The 16,409-nt window shown below is 45.2% G+C and overlaps 1 protein-coding gene across 1 annotated transcript in view; it reads right to left on the reverse strand.

Moving 5' to 3' along the window:
* Positions 1-6,440: 6,440 nt before the first annotated feature.
* Positions 6,441-16,409, reverse strand: part of PARP1 (poly(ADP-ribose) polymerase 1) — a 57,711-nt gene continuing 47,742 nt past the window's right edge. Inside the window, exons 18-23 of the mRNA XM_075531056.1 lie at positions 14,683-14,781; positions 14,117-14,269; positions 9,243-9,370; positions 8,442-8,503; positions 7,553-7,667; positions 6,441-7,219 (exon numbers count right to left, since the gene is read on the reverse strand). Coding sequence (XP_075387171.1) covers positions 7,138-7,219; positions 7,553-7,667; positions 8,442-8,503; positions 9,243-9,370; positions 14,117-14,269; positions 14,683-14,781 — 639 coding nt within the window. The 3' untranslated portion in view covers positions 6,441-7,137. The remainder of the gene's footprint in view (positions 7,220-7,552; positions 7,668-8,441; positions 8,504-9,242; positions 9,371-14,116; positions 14,270-14,682; positions 14,782-16,409) is intronic.

Raw genomic sequence — 16,409 nt, forward strand, 5'->3', positions numbered from 1 at the left:
GGGAGAGCGAGGCTGGAGCTGATGCCATCACCTGCTTCTCACGTGCTCATTAGCATTCAGTCCTGCCTGCAAGCCCTAGTTTACTCTTGTTGGTGCTGAGGAAAAAAGTCCTTAAAAACATATTTCTGGCATCTCTGTACACTGCGAGCCAGAGACATGGATGACAGTAACTCAAAGCTTTGCTCTTGGCTCTGAACCAAAGTTGATTCAAATCTTAAAAGGCGTCTCTGGATGAGCACCACGTGACTGAAATCAGCCTGGCCATCTGCTGAGACAGCAGCTGGGCTATTCTGAGCCTGAGCAAGCATGCCTAGAAGGGAGGCCCGGCCAGCAGAAAGGGTTGGGGGTACTGGTTGTCCACAGTCAAGGTGGGCGGTGGGGAGGAACATGGATGGTGGCACACTGAGAGGGAAGCCAATGTCCTGGGAAATGCAACAGCGGGCAGGACACACTTGTCACCTTGTGTTCTTCCCAAGACTGTCCACCAACTCTTCAAGCACAGGATTTTCTTTCTTTGTCCTCTTCGCTAGTTTCTCCTATCTTAAATAGAACTTCCTGTCTGGACTGACACCAGCAAAATCATTCTCTGGGATTTCAGCATTAAGCACCATGTGAAATGCTCTACAGGGATTCACACAAACGACAGTTTCTGGGATTTCTTACAGTCTGATTCATCTCCTTTCTGCAGGCAGCGAGGAAGAGGTTGGGTTGGATGAGCCAGAGAGGGAGCCCTGGCTCTGACCAGGACCCAAGGGAGTAACAGAATAATAAATAACAGCGTCCTTTGGACACTGAAGGTGCACACATCGTTAGCTCTCTATAGAGGTCCTCACATGATCAGCCTGTCTTGTGTTCAGAACCCACATTCAGAACTAAGGGGTGAGGAGCTGGGGGTACAGATATAACCCACACTTGATGCCAGTACGTTTTTATTGTCTCCTGGTGGAAGCATTTCTTCCTGGGGGACTACAACTTCCAATGTCACAGACCTCAAGGTTGCCAGGATGGGAAGCAAAACTATGACATGTGGAACATTCATTATGTTCAGGAATAGAGAGAGCAGTTCCTCTTACTGCCTGCTTGACCCACAGAACTGTGCAATGTGGTTGCTAGGGAGACAGCACTACATAGTCATCGGTCTTGGATTGAAGGCATACATCATGTCCTGTTAGGAACACATCTATAAGCAGGCTGACCAGACTCCACTTTGTTACAGACTGCTGAATGACCTGCCTCTTCCCTCCTCCCAACTGAGAAATCCCCGCTGGGGATTGATTTTAGAATGCACTCTCACGTTACCAGGATGAGAACGTTGTTGTAATGAATAATATTGCTCCTTTTGATGATGTTACGCGGATATGACTATTCTTACTTTATGAACCAGGATATAATCATCTTGTACCCAGCAACACTCACTTACTCTAAAGAATGATAACATTAATACTGCTTCTGTCCTGTTGCTTGAGAGAGAAATTTCTGCTACGTGGGTTTTTGCTACACAAGCTGGCTATCAGCTCCACTTGGGACTGCAATCAAAAGAATCGTTTTTAGATTCAGGCAGTCCAGGATAACCGAATAAAACTTCTAAATTATTAAACCGTCATGGTAGCCATTGCTTACTTGGACCCGCAACCCATCTTCCAGGCAGGCCATTTCCAGGCGATGGAGCACACAGCATCAGCTCCTTCCGGGGCGCACAGGACGCCTATCTAGGTGGTCTCTTTACCTGGAGTTCCCATGAACCAAGAGAGGGACAATCTTTTTGACACAAGGGCATATTAATTTCCTTTAGAGAAGGAATTTTAATATTAAAATTTTAAATATTTTTAAAAAAGAGGTCTCCCAAATGTACCTTTTCCCTTTATATTATTGACTTTAGTGATGAGAAACGAGAAAACTGGCACACACCATTGATCACACACACACACACACACACACACACAATAACATGGTGTTTGACAACATTGACATTGACAGCTATCTAATCTTACCTGTGGGGAGTAAATGGCAGAAGTGAGATAGGCAGTCGGATGCTGCCTTTCAATGCATTATGCAGGTACATATAACAGGTACTAGCCCTAAAGAGGCACTCTGGTTGGGTAGTGGGTTATGCACTGGGAAGGCTCTGCTTGAAATGGTGGGGAAAATATTCCTTTTAAAACAACAATCTTATGGGAACTGAAACAGTTAAGGGAGAGTGCAAATTGAAAGCACCTGATATGCCAGTCTTAAAACCAGGCCCACAAGTCAAAGATAAATTATTCCTGATTTGTCAGGTTTGAGCGGGAGACAAGGCTAAAGGACAATGCGTCCTGTTGGCTTTCAATGCTGACATTAAACTGTAAGCTGCATGATGCTCTTGCTACCTGCCATTCAGTCCCCTACGTCTGACGGAATGAAGTGGTGCCCAGTCCTGTAACAGCTTGACCCTACTGCTGTAGCCGCTACTACTCCATTTCGCTGACGGGTCTCCACATTCGCGCTGGCCCTCTAATCAAACATGCTGTCCACAATGAGTGCGCCTAGGTTTTCCATGTGCACTGCTCAGGAGAACTGTGATCAATATTATCTAAGGCACATTTGCTCATTCTCCTGGCATTTTATGATTCAATATATACACCAATACCATAGTTCAAGCATATCAATTCTTCTCTTTCACCACCCAGCTTTGAGGAAAGGCCAAAACATTTCAAAACAGCCTCACGAAAAGCCCCGGCGGAGCAATGCTTAGTGCTTGGCTGGCATCTGGAAGGCTCGCAGTGTAAATCCACTGTTAGGTTGGGTTTTCCACAGAAGCAAAACCAGTGATGCTTTTATGAGTTGCATATAGGAAGAGACACATCAAGAAATGGCTTACACAGTTGTAGAAATAGGTAATTCCATTCTGGTTCAAGTCAGGTTTCTTCTGACTCTTGGAAGCTGATGAATAGGCAGCAGGAGGATGAAGTAGGGAGGACAGGCTGGTAGATGCAGATGTCCAAAGTCAGCCCAATGAAGTCCATTTCGGCAGTTGCCTGACAGCTCCTGGGATCAGCAGGCGATGATGTACCAGGAGACCGAGGAATCAGAGGCAAGATCCAGCTCCGCCAGAAGGCCCATGAGGAATTACTCTCTCCTTGGTCTTTCTTTTACAAAAAGGCTGGTGACACCAAGGTGTCATCCAGCTGTGACTCATAATTCCTATGCATTACATCCACCCAGCATATCTGCGGGATACACCTGGGGACATGCTTCTAAGAATCCTCTAGGGCAGTGCTGTGTGCCATGGCAGTGCTGTGTGTGGGAATCAGCTAGGGACGACACACACACAGCACCAAGATTCTACTGAGCACTCTCAAGTGATTCGCAGCTCCTCTGGTGTGCCAACAAAAGCACAGTGCCAAGACTCCCCAAGGTGGAGGTCCAGGTAAATCAAGCACTCCAAGCAGCTTTACAGATGTGGCCGGGAGCTGCTCCCCACCAGAGGGCAACCCGAGGGGTGCAGCAGGAGAGACCTGCCAATGAGTGGCAGGATCCACTCTGGAGGACGGCATGGTCTGAAACGTGAGGCAAGTACAGACAGCCACAGGGTGGTGAACTCAATCCCTACCTGAAAGAAACTCATCACAGTCATTTTGACTTGTTGCACATGCGGCTTTTAAACCCTAAGCGTTCAGCTGTCCCCGACATGAATGTAAAGCTAAAACAGGAAGCACCCAGTCTCACCACAAACTCTTGAAAGACTGCAACGGAGGAACTGGAGCAGCAGGTGCTGCCTTGAGCAGTTCCAGGTGACAGCAGGAGGGAGGGAGAGGACTGCTCCTGGAGGGTGGGGTGCCCGCTCGCACACCACTGGGGAACAAAGCAGCACTCCTCCCACACACAGAGCTCGGAACTTCTGCGTAAAGGCTCTGCTTTTTGTTTCGGGTTATAGCTGCTACTGAGAAGTGAGTTTCTTAAAGTACAGCAGAATGTGAATATAGAAATGTAAGACAGAAACAGAGGAATTAGGAGGCAAAGGACATTTATAGAGGTCTAAATACTGGTGTACATATGTAAATACATTTATATATAATGATAGGGAAATAAACCTATGTACATATATTAATTTTTTAAGTAGTAAGGCAGCAGACATTGGGCCTCCACTCAATGCAAGAACACTCTGTTCTAATAACTTGGCATTCTATGATGCTCACTTTCCCTGACACGATTGCTGAAGACAAAGTGGGTGCATAAGCAAGTGTGGTCACCCCTATCCAGGGGAAGAACAATAGAAACCAGAGGGGAAGGGAGACAGCAGTTGGTGTGAGATATGAAAATAGCAACAATCTATAACCTATCAAGGGGCCATTGGGGGAGGGGGTAGAAGAGGAGTTGATCCCAAGAGTTCAATGGAAAGTAAATGTCTAGAAGAGAATGAAGGCAATATATGTATTAATATATAGGACATAATTGATGTATGGATTGTAACAAGAGTTGAAAGAGGCCCCAATAAAATGATCTAAAAGAAAAAAGCAAGTGTGGTGATGAAAGCAGATGGTGTCCAGCTATCAAATAAGCGGCCGTCTAGCTCAGAAGCAACAAAGCCCACATGGAAGCACAGCAGCCTGTGTGATCATGAGCTGTCAAAGGGATCAGGTATCAAAAAGGCCAAAACAATCAATCTAATAGATGTGAATGAGGGGGAGGGAGGAGTGGAGACCCAAAGCCCATCTGTAGACAATTAGACATCCCCTCACAGAAGGGTCACAAGGAAGAGACGAGCCAGTCAGGGTGCAGTACAGCACCAGTGAACACACAACTTTCCTGCAGTTCTTTAAGACTCCCTCTACCTGTCACGACCCATTCTCCCTTACAAATCTGGCTAGATCAGAGCATGTACACTGGTTCAGAGAGCTCGCAACACAGGGAATCCACAGATAAAACTACTCAGGTCCAGTAATGAGTAGCAATACCAGGAGGGTAAGGGTATAGTTGGAGGGGGAGAAAGGAGGCAGTGATCACAATGATTGACACATAATACTGTTCACCCCCCAGGGATGGAGAACAGAAAAGTAGGTGAAGGGAGACAGTGGCCAATATAAGACATGAAAAAAAAAAAGTATAAATTATCAAAAGATTATGGAGGGGAAATGAACTGATACCAAGGGCTCAAGTAGAAAATGTTTTGAAATTGATGATGTACAAATATGCTTGACACAATATTATGTATGGATTGTGATAAGAGTTGTAAGAGCCCCCAATAAAATAATTAGAAAAATTATATATATATATATTACAGTAGGTTCCCTCTTTGAGAAGGGAACTAGGGATTCGGAAATGCAAATCAGTTTTGATTACAGGGAACCATCAGGCAATCATTCCAAGCTAAAAATAGTTTGTTTAATCAGAGGCTGAGGTGATCTGCCTTTCTCAGGGCTGACAAAAGGGGCGAATGCTACAGAATATTCAGGATCGGGAAGCCAGGGTACCTCACTGAAGGCTTGATTCATCAGGCACGAGGGTATTAAGCGTTAGAGTCTAAAGAGGTTAAGAAAGATTACTGACTTAAAGTGGGTCTTTTAAACACGTAGGATTTAACACCTTGCCCGTGGTCCGTGAGGCCTGACACCGTTATGAAATGCCCGTGCCGTCATAACCACTAATACCATGGTCGTTTTTGGTTTGAGACGGCAGCTCACTTTTCTTATTGCCCCGGCTTTTCTGGAAACCATGAATTCAAAACTATTCCAGGCTGAGATGCTGGGCAGCCTCCGTCGTTAATGGTGGTGCTAGCGCTGGCCTCTCCTGCCTGTGGCTCCATCTGCAAGTGCTTCTATTAAAGGTCTGAAGTGGGCAGATCGTGGTTTCATGGAGCCCTGGCGGCCCAGAGGGCTGCACATGAAGCGGATCACAGGCTAGCAGCCCCATGTGGGTGAAAGGAAGTTAATGGTGCCCCCGCCCCCCAATAACGATGGGAACTCCTTGCCTCAGCCCACATTCAAACCAATTGCCATCACTGTGACCCCACGAGAGTAAATTGCTCCTAGTTTCAATCTTGATGTTGTTGGGAGAATGGCCTGGTCATCCACTTGAAAAAAAAAGTCAACGAATTCCCTATGGGCCACAGTCCCGTGTGGCACTGCATTCCAGTAGGCGGGGCCTGTGTGTGGTTTCGGCACAGCGTGGGGTTTCAGAGATTTCGGTCCGTGATCCCTGAGGGCACTGTAGGTTGGGCATTGGGCCTCTCACTGTATGACTGACAGTTCAAACTCATCAGCCATTCCTGGGGAGAAAGACGAGGCTGTCTGCTGCCTTCTATCGAGGTTTAGCGTTTCGGAAGCCCCATAAGGGTTCATATGAGTGAGAATCGACCGATGGCAGTGTTTGTTTATAAGCTTTGGTGGTCTCTGTGGACCTTTCACTAGGAAGAGCAATTGTATCTGTAGCTAGAATAACACTAAATACACAAGACACAAACACAGGAGCCACATCCATTTTAATTGAGAACTACTAGTAGCCCTTGGGTTAATCAGTAGTATAATTTTCATGTGGAAGACAAAACTGCTCATAGCAACCAGAAGAATTTCAAATGCAATTCTTTAAAACTATATACTTCTAGAACTTCCACATTCACATTCAAGCAATTCTAGAAAAAGCTCTTTTTGTTCCAAGTACGAGGAGTTATTCATGTTCCTGTTTTGCTCTCCCCACACCCTTTACAGAACAAAATAAAAACAAAACAAAAAAACAAACCACAAACTGAAAAAGGGATAACAAATGCAAAAGAAAAAAAATCTAAAGAGTATGAAATTACCTTTTTTATTTTTACCTCAAAATAAATGCTTAACATTTCCCCAAAATCAAAAGTAAAGGTTCTCACTTAGAAAAACGGCGAGTGTTCTAATGTAGACTTTCCATAGGACCAGTCTAAGCAAAAACAAAACCAACCAACAAAACTATCCCCTCGTCAGTGATACCCCCCCTGTGCTGTACCTGGCAGGAAGAAAGTAAATACGGGGCTCCCAACAACAACGAACATGAGATATGAAAGGTTGGGGAAAGCCGTGAAACATGTAACCAATTCTTCATATAAAATTAGCTGAGGTGTCCGACCGCTGGGTTGACGTGTAAGGATGAGGCCAATCACGGAGGTGCGACTCAGCCATCTCTCTCAATTCACCATAGAGAGGTCTTAAAATTGAATTTCAGTTTTAGCAGGTACTTCAGATTTACCTGAGCGATATCGTAGACAATGTACCTGGAGAGGAAGCACGTCAAGGAGCAAACAGTTTCAGACGGGTGTGTGCAAACGGCGTCCCCTTGCTGGCGCCAACTCAAGGGCAGGCGAAGACACCTGCTCTGGCAGCTGCTCAGAGTGACTCTGCGCGTTTCCCATGGGGTCGGGGCTGGTGCGCCTCAGCCCACTTGCCCAGACTTCTATGACGCAGGGCCATCATACCCTGTGGGCCTGGTATACCAGTGGCGAGTCAAAGCTCTAACCCTGGAGAGTCACCTTGAAACACAAGGTAGGACAGTTTCTAATCTCTGGGGCATCCCTTTGGGCTCGCACAGCACACTCATCAAAGGATACTCATTATACAGTAGACAGGTATCGTTAACGCCAGAGGAAATCCCAGTTCCAAGCGGAACCTCTACACCATCCAGGGTAATACTTGCTGCAGGATCAGGAGCAGTTTTGCCCAAACCTACAAACAGAAGGTGGAAGTGATAAGAAATGTGAAAAAGATGTTGAAGATGTTCCAGGAAGATGAGACTGATTTCATGTTGGGTTAGTGTGTTCGCATTAAAGACATAAATAAATCCCATACTTTCTATAAAGCTCAACGTTGCCAGGGCATTGGCCTTAATTGATTTGAATAAGAAAATAGTAGCGGGCCACTAAGGGGGGGTGGTGGTGGTCACATTTCATAATTCCAAGGCAGCCACTGTACCTGCGCAGAGGCCCTAACACAATGGTTCTCAACCTGTGGGTCGTGACCCCTTTGAGAGGGGGTGGTGGTGCGTCAAACAACCCTTTTCCAGGGGTCGCCTGATTCATAAAAGTAGCAAAATTACAGTTATGAAGTAACAACAAAAATGTTAATTATGGTTGGGGGTCACCACCACATGAGGAAGTGTATGAAAGGGTCACGGCATTAGGAGGTTGAGAGCCTCTGCACTAACTGGCCATGTACCAAGAACTCCAGCATCCGGAATGCTCCAGGCGCCCCTGTGTGAGAAGGCCTTCACTGAAGCAGCGGCTGAAACAAGGTAAATCCCAAAGCTAGTGTACCTGGTGCAGGCGTGCAACCGAAGATTCCTTTATGGCACCTGCCATCCGAGCTGCAGCCACCGAGTAAAATGGTTTTTAATGCAGGCTAGGCTGCTAACCTCAAGGCACCTTGAGGAGAAGAATCCTCCCCTCCCTCCTGTGCAGTTCAGGGTGTCCTGAACCAGCACCACCTGGTGAAACCCATTACCTTTCACGCTGTGCTTGCCCTTGGGCAACTTGCTGATATGGGAAGCATGCTTCAGTTCATACCTGTTCCAAGAGAAAACAGTCTCAAAGATCTCCTTAAAGACAGCGGGCTCTACCACCAACAGTGTGACTGGCAGAACAAGATCATGGGAGAAGACAGGACTAGTGTCTCCAGAGAAGCCCATCCAGACTCACTGCTCTCAGCTCCCACAGACCTCCAGAGACTGAAGCTCCTTTGTGAAGAGTTTGCGTCCAATTATCACTGCATGGGTCCTTTTCAAGGAAAGTGTGGTAGACAGCTCTGGAGGGATCTGTCCATCCAATATAATCCCGTGAGCAATCATCTAACCATGCTCTATTTGATTACAGCTGACAGGATCAAGGTGCCCACCTTGATCAAAGATGGGCCAATGAAACTTTCCATAGGGAATTTGGAACTGGGACAACTATGCTTTTCGTTCAAACTGGGTTGATTCGAAAAGGAAATGTACACATCTTGGGAGCTATGTGGTATGCAACCTTTGTATAACTCAACCTGCTTGCCAATTCATGGACCACATATATGTTGCCTTGATTCGGAATCTTCTAAGTTCCTCAGGCCTGGCTGTCCTCCTGCCCCTGGGTTTTGTGTGGCATTCTCCATCTCCCTAATTCACTGAACGTGAATTGGTTCTCCTACTTATACGCAGAGTTTTCACTGGCAGGATTAGCACCTATGGAACTTCTACGGTCATCTCTCAGCCACGGGGGAAATCCCTTACAGTCCACTTGTGCGACCAGGTGCAGAGCCCGGTTTACTTACATATTTCCAAGAGCCACTTCTCCCAGCAGGATTAATCCTATTGGGTCTCCCTGAGATGTGTGGCAGTAGTTGGCACTCTTAGAGACCATGTCGGCGAAATAGATTCCTTTACCAAACATGTAGCCGGTCTGTAGGATCAGAAAAGGACCAGTTGAAAACCGTGTAAAGGGAAATACATAGCGGCCATTATTTACTGTCCACTGTGACTACAAATACATCCTTGGAGAGTGGTATCACAGGAACTAGTGAGCTACCCTGGACTGGAATCGGGCATCTCGAACCAGATAAACAGTCTACTATGCAGGAACGATAGCGAAACAGGAGAGAAATGACGTTGCATTCAATCTTAGAACGAACAAAACCATTTCAAGGTTTAGCCTTAAGACTTAAGGTGACCAGACGTCCTGATCTTTAACAATGTTTTCCGCGTCCCGTGGCGTTTTAAAAAGTCCTGATTTTTGGAAAGAATACACGACAAGCTAGGTTTTTGGCTGCCATGTGGCTATTTCGCTAGGATATGAATTTTATCAATGGTGTCCCGCTTTACCAATGTTAAAATCTGGTCACCTTAACATTGCTGTCAGAAATAGGATCCATATGCCTACAAGCAAGACCAGCTAATATATGACTTAAAATTTCCACCAACGTCTGTTGTCTGAAGTATATTAAAATTGCAATATGATGTACTGATAATTACTAGTGATTGGAATATAAAAGTGAGTCACAAAAAGGGGACCAAGTTTGGACTCAATGACAGAAATGCTGGAGATTGCATGACAGAATTTTGCAAGACCGAAGTTTTATTTATAGCAAAAACCTTTTGTTCCCCCAACAACATAAATGGTAACTATGCAGGAATTATATCAACTACATTTTGGGATAGAAGTAAAGAGATAATGAAGATGCTCAACAGCATCAGTCAGAACATAGCCAGGTACTGGTTGTAGAACAGACTTGTAGCTGCTTATGTGTAAGTTCAAGCCGACGCTGAAATATATATTACAACAAGCCATGAGAGCCAAAGTACAAGCTTGAGAGTCTCGACCCTAACTTAGAGGCCACTTCGAGACTAGATTTAATGCAGTGCACACTAATGAGTGAGGCCAGCTGCTTGTGGGGTGACAGCAGGTCACACTAGGCATCAAGCAACAAAAACGTCACTGAAAAGCAGAAAAAGGTCAAGACCAAAATGGATGTCAGAAGAGACTCTGAAACTTATTCTAGAACACGGATATCTTGACTTGAGAACTGACGAGCATAGCTGAAGGATGGGGCTAACCTTGCTATCAGTATTGTAAACTAGATTACGGTAGATGTAATTAGGTTAAAATGTATTACCTCGTCATTTGATCTCCCTTCTGACCCATTTAAAATTTGTGCTGGCTTTTAATATTTCCTGTTTTTAAAAAATTGATAAAGGTTTTTATTGTTGTTAGTCTTTTCTTTTCATATATATTTACTGGCTTTTCTTTCTTTCTTTTTAAGGTATGTTTTCCAGTACATGAAATCTGGGATAGGTGGATCTTCAGAGGCAGTAACTGGTATAAAGGCTTATAGGGAAGGTCGGGGGTAGTAGGCTGGAGGATAATGGGGAGCTAATAATGAATACAGAAGGAAGAAAGAGAAACATCATGGTCATGTTTATACAACTTTTTTTTTTATCACCCCCCCCCCCAAACAACTCTTTTAAAAAAGATTGAACCATGGAAGTGTATATGAATTATATTTCAATATAGTTATTTTTCAAAAAAGGTATCCTGGACTGCTAAAGGATAAGCTGAACTACTGGAAGATGTATGGATCGGGAGCTCCTTAGAAGCAAGAATGGCAAGACTTTGTCTTATATACTTTGCACACATTGTCAGGAGAGACCAGTCCTTGGAGGACATCATTCTCAGAGAAGCAGCGAAAAGAGAAGGCACTGGGGTAACAAGATGGACTGGCAGAGTGGCACAGGAACAATTGTGGCTGGTGCAGGACCAGGCAGTGTTTCATTCTGTTGGGCATAAGGGTTGGAACTGACTCAATGGCACTAACAACTGGGCCAAACATGCGCAGAAACCACCACCCACCAACGTGACTTGCAGGCCAACCTGACCGCACACCACTTAGGTTCATCAGGACCAGCAGCCCCTGTGATGGATTTCCTCTTGAAGGAACTAACTGTACACATCTACTTAATATGCCCAGCCCACCCACCTAATGAATAAACATGATGCTTCTTCCCACCCCAGCTCCTTTGTTAGTGCTAGCAATGCCTTTGCTCCAGGAGGTGGGTGGGGGAAGCGTTGCATGGACTCTCCCTGACGCCATGTGCCAACTTTAATAAACTTTTTGCTTGTGAAAAAAAAAAAAGGACGATGAAGTTAACATTCTCTGCATTTCTCAAACGAAAAGAACTGGAGAAAAACTCAAGCCTTCAGTTGTAATACTGATGGATCCAAGGGGTAAAATAGTGGACAACAGAGCAAACACCTGAAGAAGATGGAGAAAATACACTCACTGTATCAACGGCAACTGGCTGACGCATCACCATTTTCAGAAACAGCGTACGATCAAGAAGCACAGGTAAGAAGGAAGAAGTCCTAGCTGTACTGAAGCCTCTGGCCAAAAACAAGGAACCAGGAACTGATAGAACACCAGCCGAGATGTTTGAACAGAGGGCTGGAAGTGCTCATGACTCTACGCCAAGATATTTTGAAGGCAGATACCTGGTCAAGTGACTCTAAGAGAGCTATAATGTCCCCATTCCTAATAAACACTGGAAAATAGCAAATAATATTCCACACAAGTGACATTTTGTTGAAGATAATTTTTTTAAATGTTCGGGCAGAACATGAACAGGGGATTACCAGAAACCCAAGCCAGATTCACAAGAGGGCATGGAATAGGGATGTCATGGAAGCAGAGAACACCAGAAAATTTTCATGTGTTTATTGACGATGCAAAAAATTTGACTGTGTGGATCATGGCATATTACGGCTAGCATTGCAATGAACGGGAATTCCAGAACACTTCATGTGCTCATGCAGAATCTGCACAGAGATGAAGGCAGTCATTGAAACAGAATAAGGGAATATATCATGGTTTAAAATTGGAAAGGGGTGCACTGGGTTGGCTCTCTCATTATTCTTAACTCAATTTGTAGGAAGTGCAACTAATCTGATGGATTGCATAAACACGACATGAAGATTAGAGGAACACTCATTTGCAAATCTTACTTGCTGAAATCGAGGAGGACTCGAGGAACTTCTTGATAAAGATCAAAGACCACCCTTCAGTCTGGATCACGCCTCAACATTCAACTGACTAGTAAGCAACATCATGAGAAACTGAGAAAAGATCGAAGCTGTCAAGGGTTTCACTTTACTCTGATCCACAATCAACATCCACGGAAACACCCGTCAAGATGACTACAAAAGACCTCCTTATATAGAGTTTAAACGCCCAGATGCCACGAAGGTTGAGAATGGGGATGGCAACAAGTGTACAGATGTGCTTGACACGATGGATGGACGGATGGTGATAAGAGTTGTACAAGCCCCCAATTAAATGATTTAAAAAGTAAGAAAAACCAACACAAGTACCACTTTGAGGACTAAGGTGCTTCTGAGCTAACCCATTATAGTTCAGTCACCTCATATGCATGTGAAAGCTGGACAATGAGTAAAGAAGACAGAACTGAGCCCGTGAACTAGGGTGTTGGCAAAGAATAGGGAATATGCCATGGCCCCACAAGATGAACAAATCAATTTCAAAAGCAATACAGCCAGAATGTTTCTTTGAAGGGCAGATGAGACTTTGTCTCACGTACCTGGGACATGCTATCAGGAGGGACCAGGCCCATGAGAAGGACAGCATGCCTGGTAAATCAGAGCTGGGTCAACATGAGGCAGATCCTCAATAAGATGGACGGACACAGTGACTTCAACAATGGGCTCAACACAGCACCTAATATAAGGATGCTGTAAAGCCACATTTCACTCTTGTACCTAGGTCACTATGAGCCACAACCTATCCAGTACCATCAAAAACCCTGTCCCCTGGGAACAAAGCCAAGGGCTGCAACACGCCACCTCCAGTTCTCATAGTGCCCCAGGCCAGCTCAATGTCAAGGCTCCAGCTCAGAAGGCATTTGGCTCCTCAAATTCCAACTGTGCCAGGCACTCAGTGGCCTTGAGAAGTCACTGAAACATTCTGGACCATACTTTCCCCTTCCTGAACCTGATGGAAATAATCACACAGGGTTATTGTAGAAATTAAATGAGGCAATAAATGTTACTTACATTAGTGCCTGGCAAATGGAAACACCCAATAAATGTTGAGTATTGTTTCTAAACACCCTTTATAAATGAAATCTGAAGTTCAATGATCTGCCTAAGCCGCATACTGCTCAGCACTAGGGGAGTCATTAAACCTCTTTATGTAGTAAGAGGCTTAGAAGGTTGCATCCACCCCAAGTTCCCTTCCGGCTGTTCACTTTCACAATCCGGCAGTGATGGAATAACCCTCCCCGCCTGGGCACTATGCATCATTGCGTTTTATTGAAGAAGAGACCACGGGAAACAGCACAGAGAGGTCAGCTGGCCTGGGGCCAAAGGAGTTCTTTCCACAGCACCACATCCAATCAGCAGGCCACAGCAGACCCTGGACGGGTCTACAGATGAGGGTCAGGAGAAGGAAAGGGAAGTTGCGATCACCTTCAGGGACCGGAGAGGCTGCCTCGTAAGGTTAACTCTCTAGCCACAGCTGTGCCAACAGTGGCTCTTTATAAACAAGGCAGATACTCATCAGCACATCTCAGACCTAAGTGTCTACCAATGCAGATACTGGTTTTACCCATCCTCACACCCCTTGGAAGGGCAGGCACATACCACAGGTGCTTCTGGTGGGGCGATCCGGAGACCCTGAGAAAGGATCCCGGCGAAGTTGGTGGTCCTGGAGCCGTGCCAAAGCAGCCTTCGATTGTGAAGCTGCCTGAAGGGCTTGTAGCGCTGGTTCTCCCCTTCCCGCTCTATCTTAAAGATCTGGAGGAGGTTAAGATAAAAGAAACGTCTGACCATATATGCAGGAGAACTGACCAGTTTGCCCTGAGAGCTAGAAAGGCAAGGTTTGTTGCAGTACATAAACTTGTCTCATCAGGCTGGGATGGAGTGGCTTGACTTGTCAAAGCACCATCAGTAGACTGGCTATTAAAATTCTTATTACGTGCAGCACACACTTGATTAATTAGACTTTGGACCCCTGATCATCAGATTTCCTGATTCTAAAGCTGCTAGGCTTTGAGAAAGGAACTGTCCTTTAAGACAGAATCAAAGCCACCCTGGATCTAAACGATGACTAATTGTTCTGCTGAACAACTGAGAGACTTCAACTAGGCTTAGGTGGGGGTGTGAGCAGAGAAGCCAGTAGGTGTGAGCAGGGGAGCAGGGGTTCTCACATCAACGACTTCCAAGTCATACGCGTTGTGTGTGGTTGCATGAGTGTTCTTAACATATTTCCTGATGATCTCAGCTTCTTCAGAATCTCTGTCAACCACCTAGGAGAAAAGAGTCTCAAGATTAGTGCAAGGAGAACCAAGGGAAGACCCAGGGCCCTCGGCAGGCACAATGGCTCAGAGGTTCAGCTGATGGCAGGTCTATACACCCCTCCTTGTTCTAAGTCCTGGAACCACTGCCAGGCAGACCTCAAAGTTCCTTTTGCCATAAGTTTCTATGTTTTGAGCTATCAGGAAAGCTAGAAATACAGAGTTCACTGTCTATGAACAGAGAGGTTCTACAACAGCGATTCTCAACCTGAGGGTCACACGACCCTTTCACAGGAGTCGCCTAAGACCACCGGAAAACAAATATTTCACAATATACAATTACATATTGTTTTGTAATTAATCACTATGTTTTAGTTATGTTTAATTATGTTCAATTTGTAACAGTGAAAATACACCTTGCATATCATATATTTACAGTATGATTCATAACAGTAGCAAAATTATAGTTATGAAGTAGCAACAAAAATCAATTCATGGTTGGGGGTCTCCACAACATGAGGAACTGTATTAACGGGTTGTGGCATTAGGAAGGTTGAGAACCACTGGTCTAGAATAAGGAATGGGTTAAAAACAATCATCTAGTGCATGGTGTGCTAAAACCTATCTGGGTCCAGAAGACATTATAATAGCCTAGCCGATACCCTTCAAAATGGGTAGCCTGCACTTACAAGTGACCAGGTTAGATCAACCACAGGGGTTTTGCGAGGAGGAGTCTGCTCTTACATTTCTGAATCCTGGGAGTCACACACAGCATGCTGACTCGGTCTGACCAATAAACAAATTAGGCAAACATGGCTGTATGATGGAAGAGTCAAGATATGTTTTCTTACATCGATTCAAAGTTCAGAAAATCTAGGAATCCTGGTCTTTCTCATTGCTTCTTCATGAAAAGGCTTCAGAATTTTAAATGGAGACAATGGTAACCCGTTTGGAGTTTTAATGTCGTGCAATTAGGTCCACTGGAAGAAAGGCCAGGTGGTTTGCATCTGAAAATCAGCCACTGAACAGCCCGCGGCACGTGGTTCTAACTCTTCTGCACGGGGACTGCTACAGTTAGAATAAATTGGACGGCAATTGGTACTGGTAACGAGCCCTTCAAAAAAGACCATTCTTGCAACTCTCCCATCAAGCAGGCAGCCCAGCAGCCAAACAGGCAACATGTGGTGACTTCTGCTTCGCCCACAGAGCAATGCTTTGTCCTAAGCAAAGAGCATAGGCTTTTTTTTTTTTAAAAGCAGTTTACACACTATGCCTGGCAGAACAGAAACTAGTGCATTTAACCCTTATTAACACCTCAGGGAAGCAGGCCAGGGCAGAAACAGTCAAGGCACGCAGGTGGTACCGCCTGACTCAAGGTAAAGCACGCCGGGAGTGGGACACATGACTAGCCTTTGGTTGGCCTAGGCAGGGGGGTTTCGGCCTGAGTGCCCAATACACTAAACTTAAGGACTAACCATTGCCCTGAGATCATCTTTCAACCTTAAATTAATGAGCCCCCAAAGTGTTCTCAAGACCAAACAACACTGTATCTTATCGAGCCAAGAATGTCCCTGAACACTGTGCTCTTTCAAGAACCACCTCCCTGAGAGAGCAACTTGACAGGTAGGGTGCACATACCC

This window comes from Tenrec ecaudatus, chromosome 1, assembly GCF_050624435.1.
Source record: "Tenrec ecaudatus isolate mTenEca1 chromosome 1, mTenEca1.hap1, whole genome shotgun sequence".
Classification (NCBI taxonomy): Eukaryota; Metazoa; Chordata; class Mammalia; order Afrosoricida; family Tenrecidae; genus Tenrec; species Tenrec ecaudatus.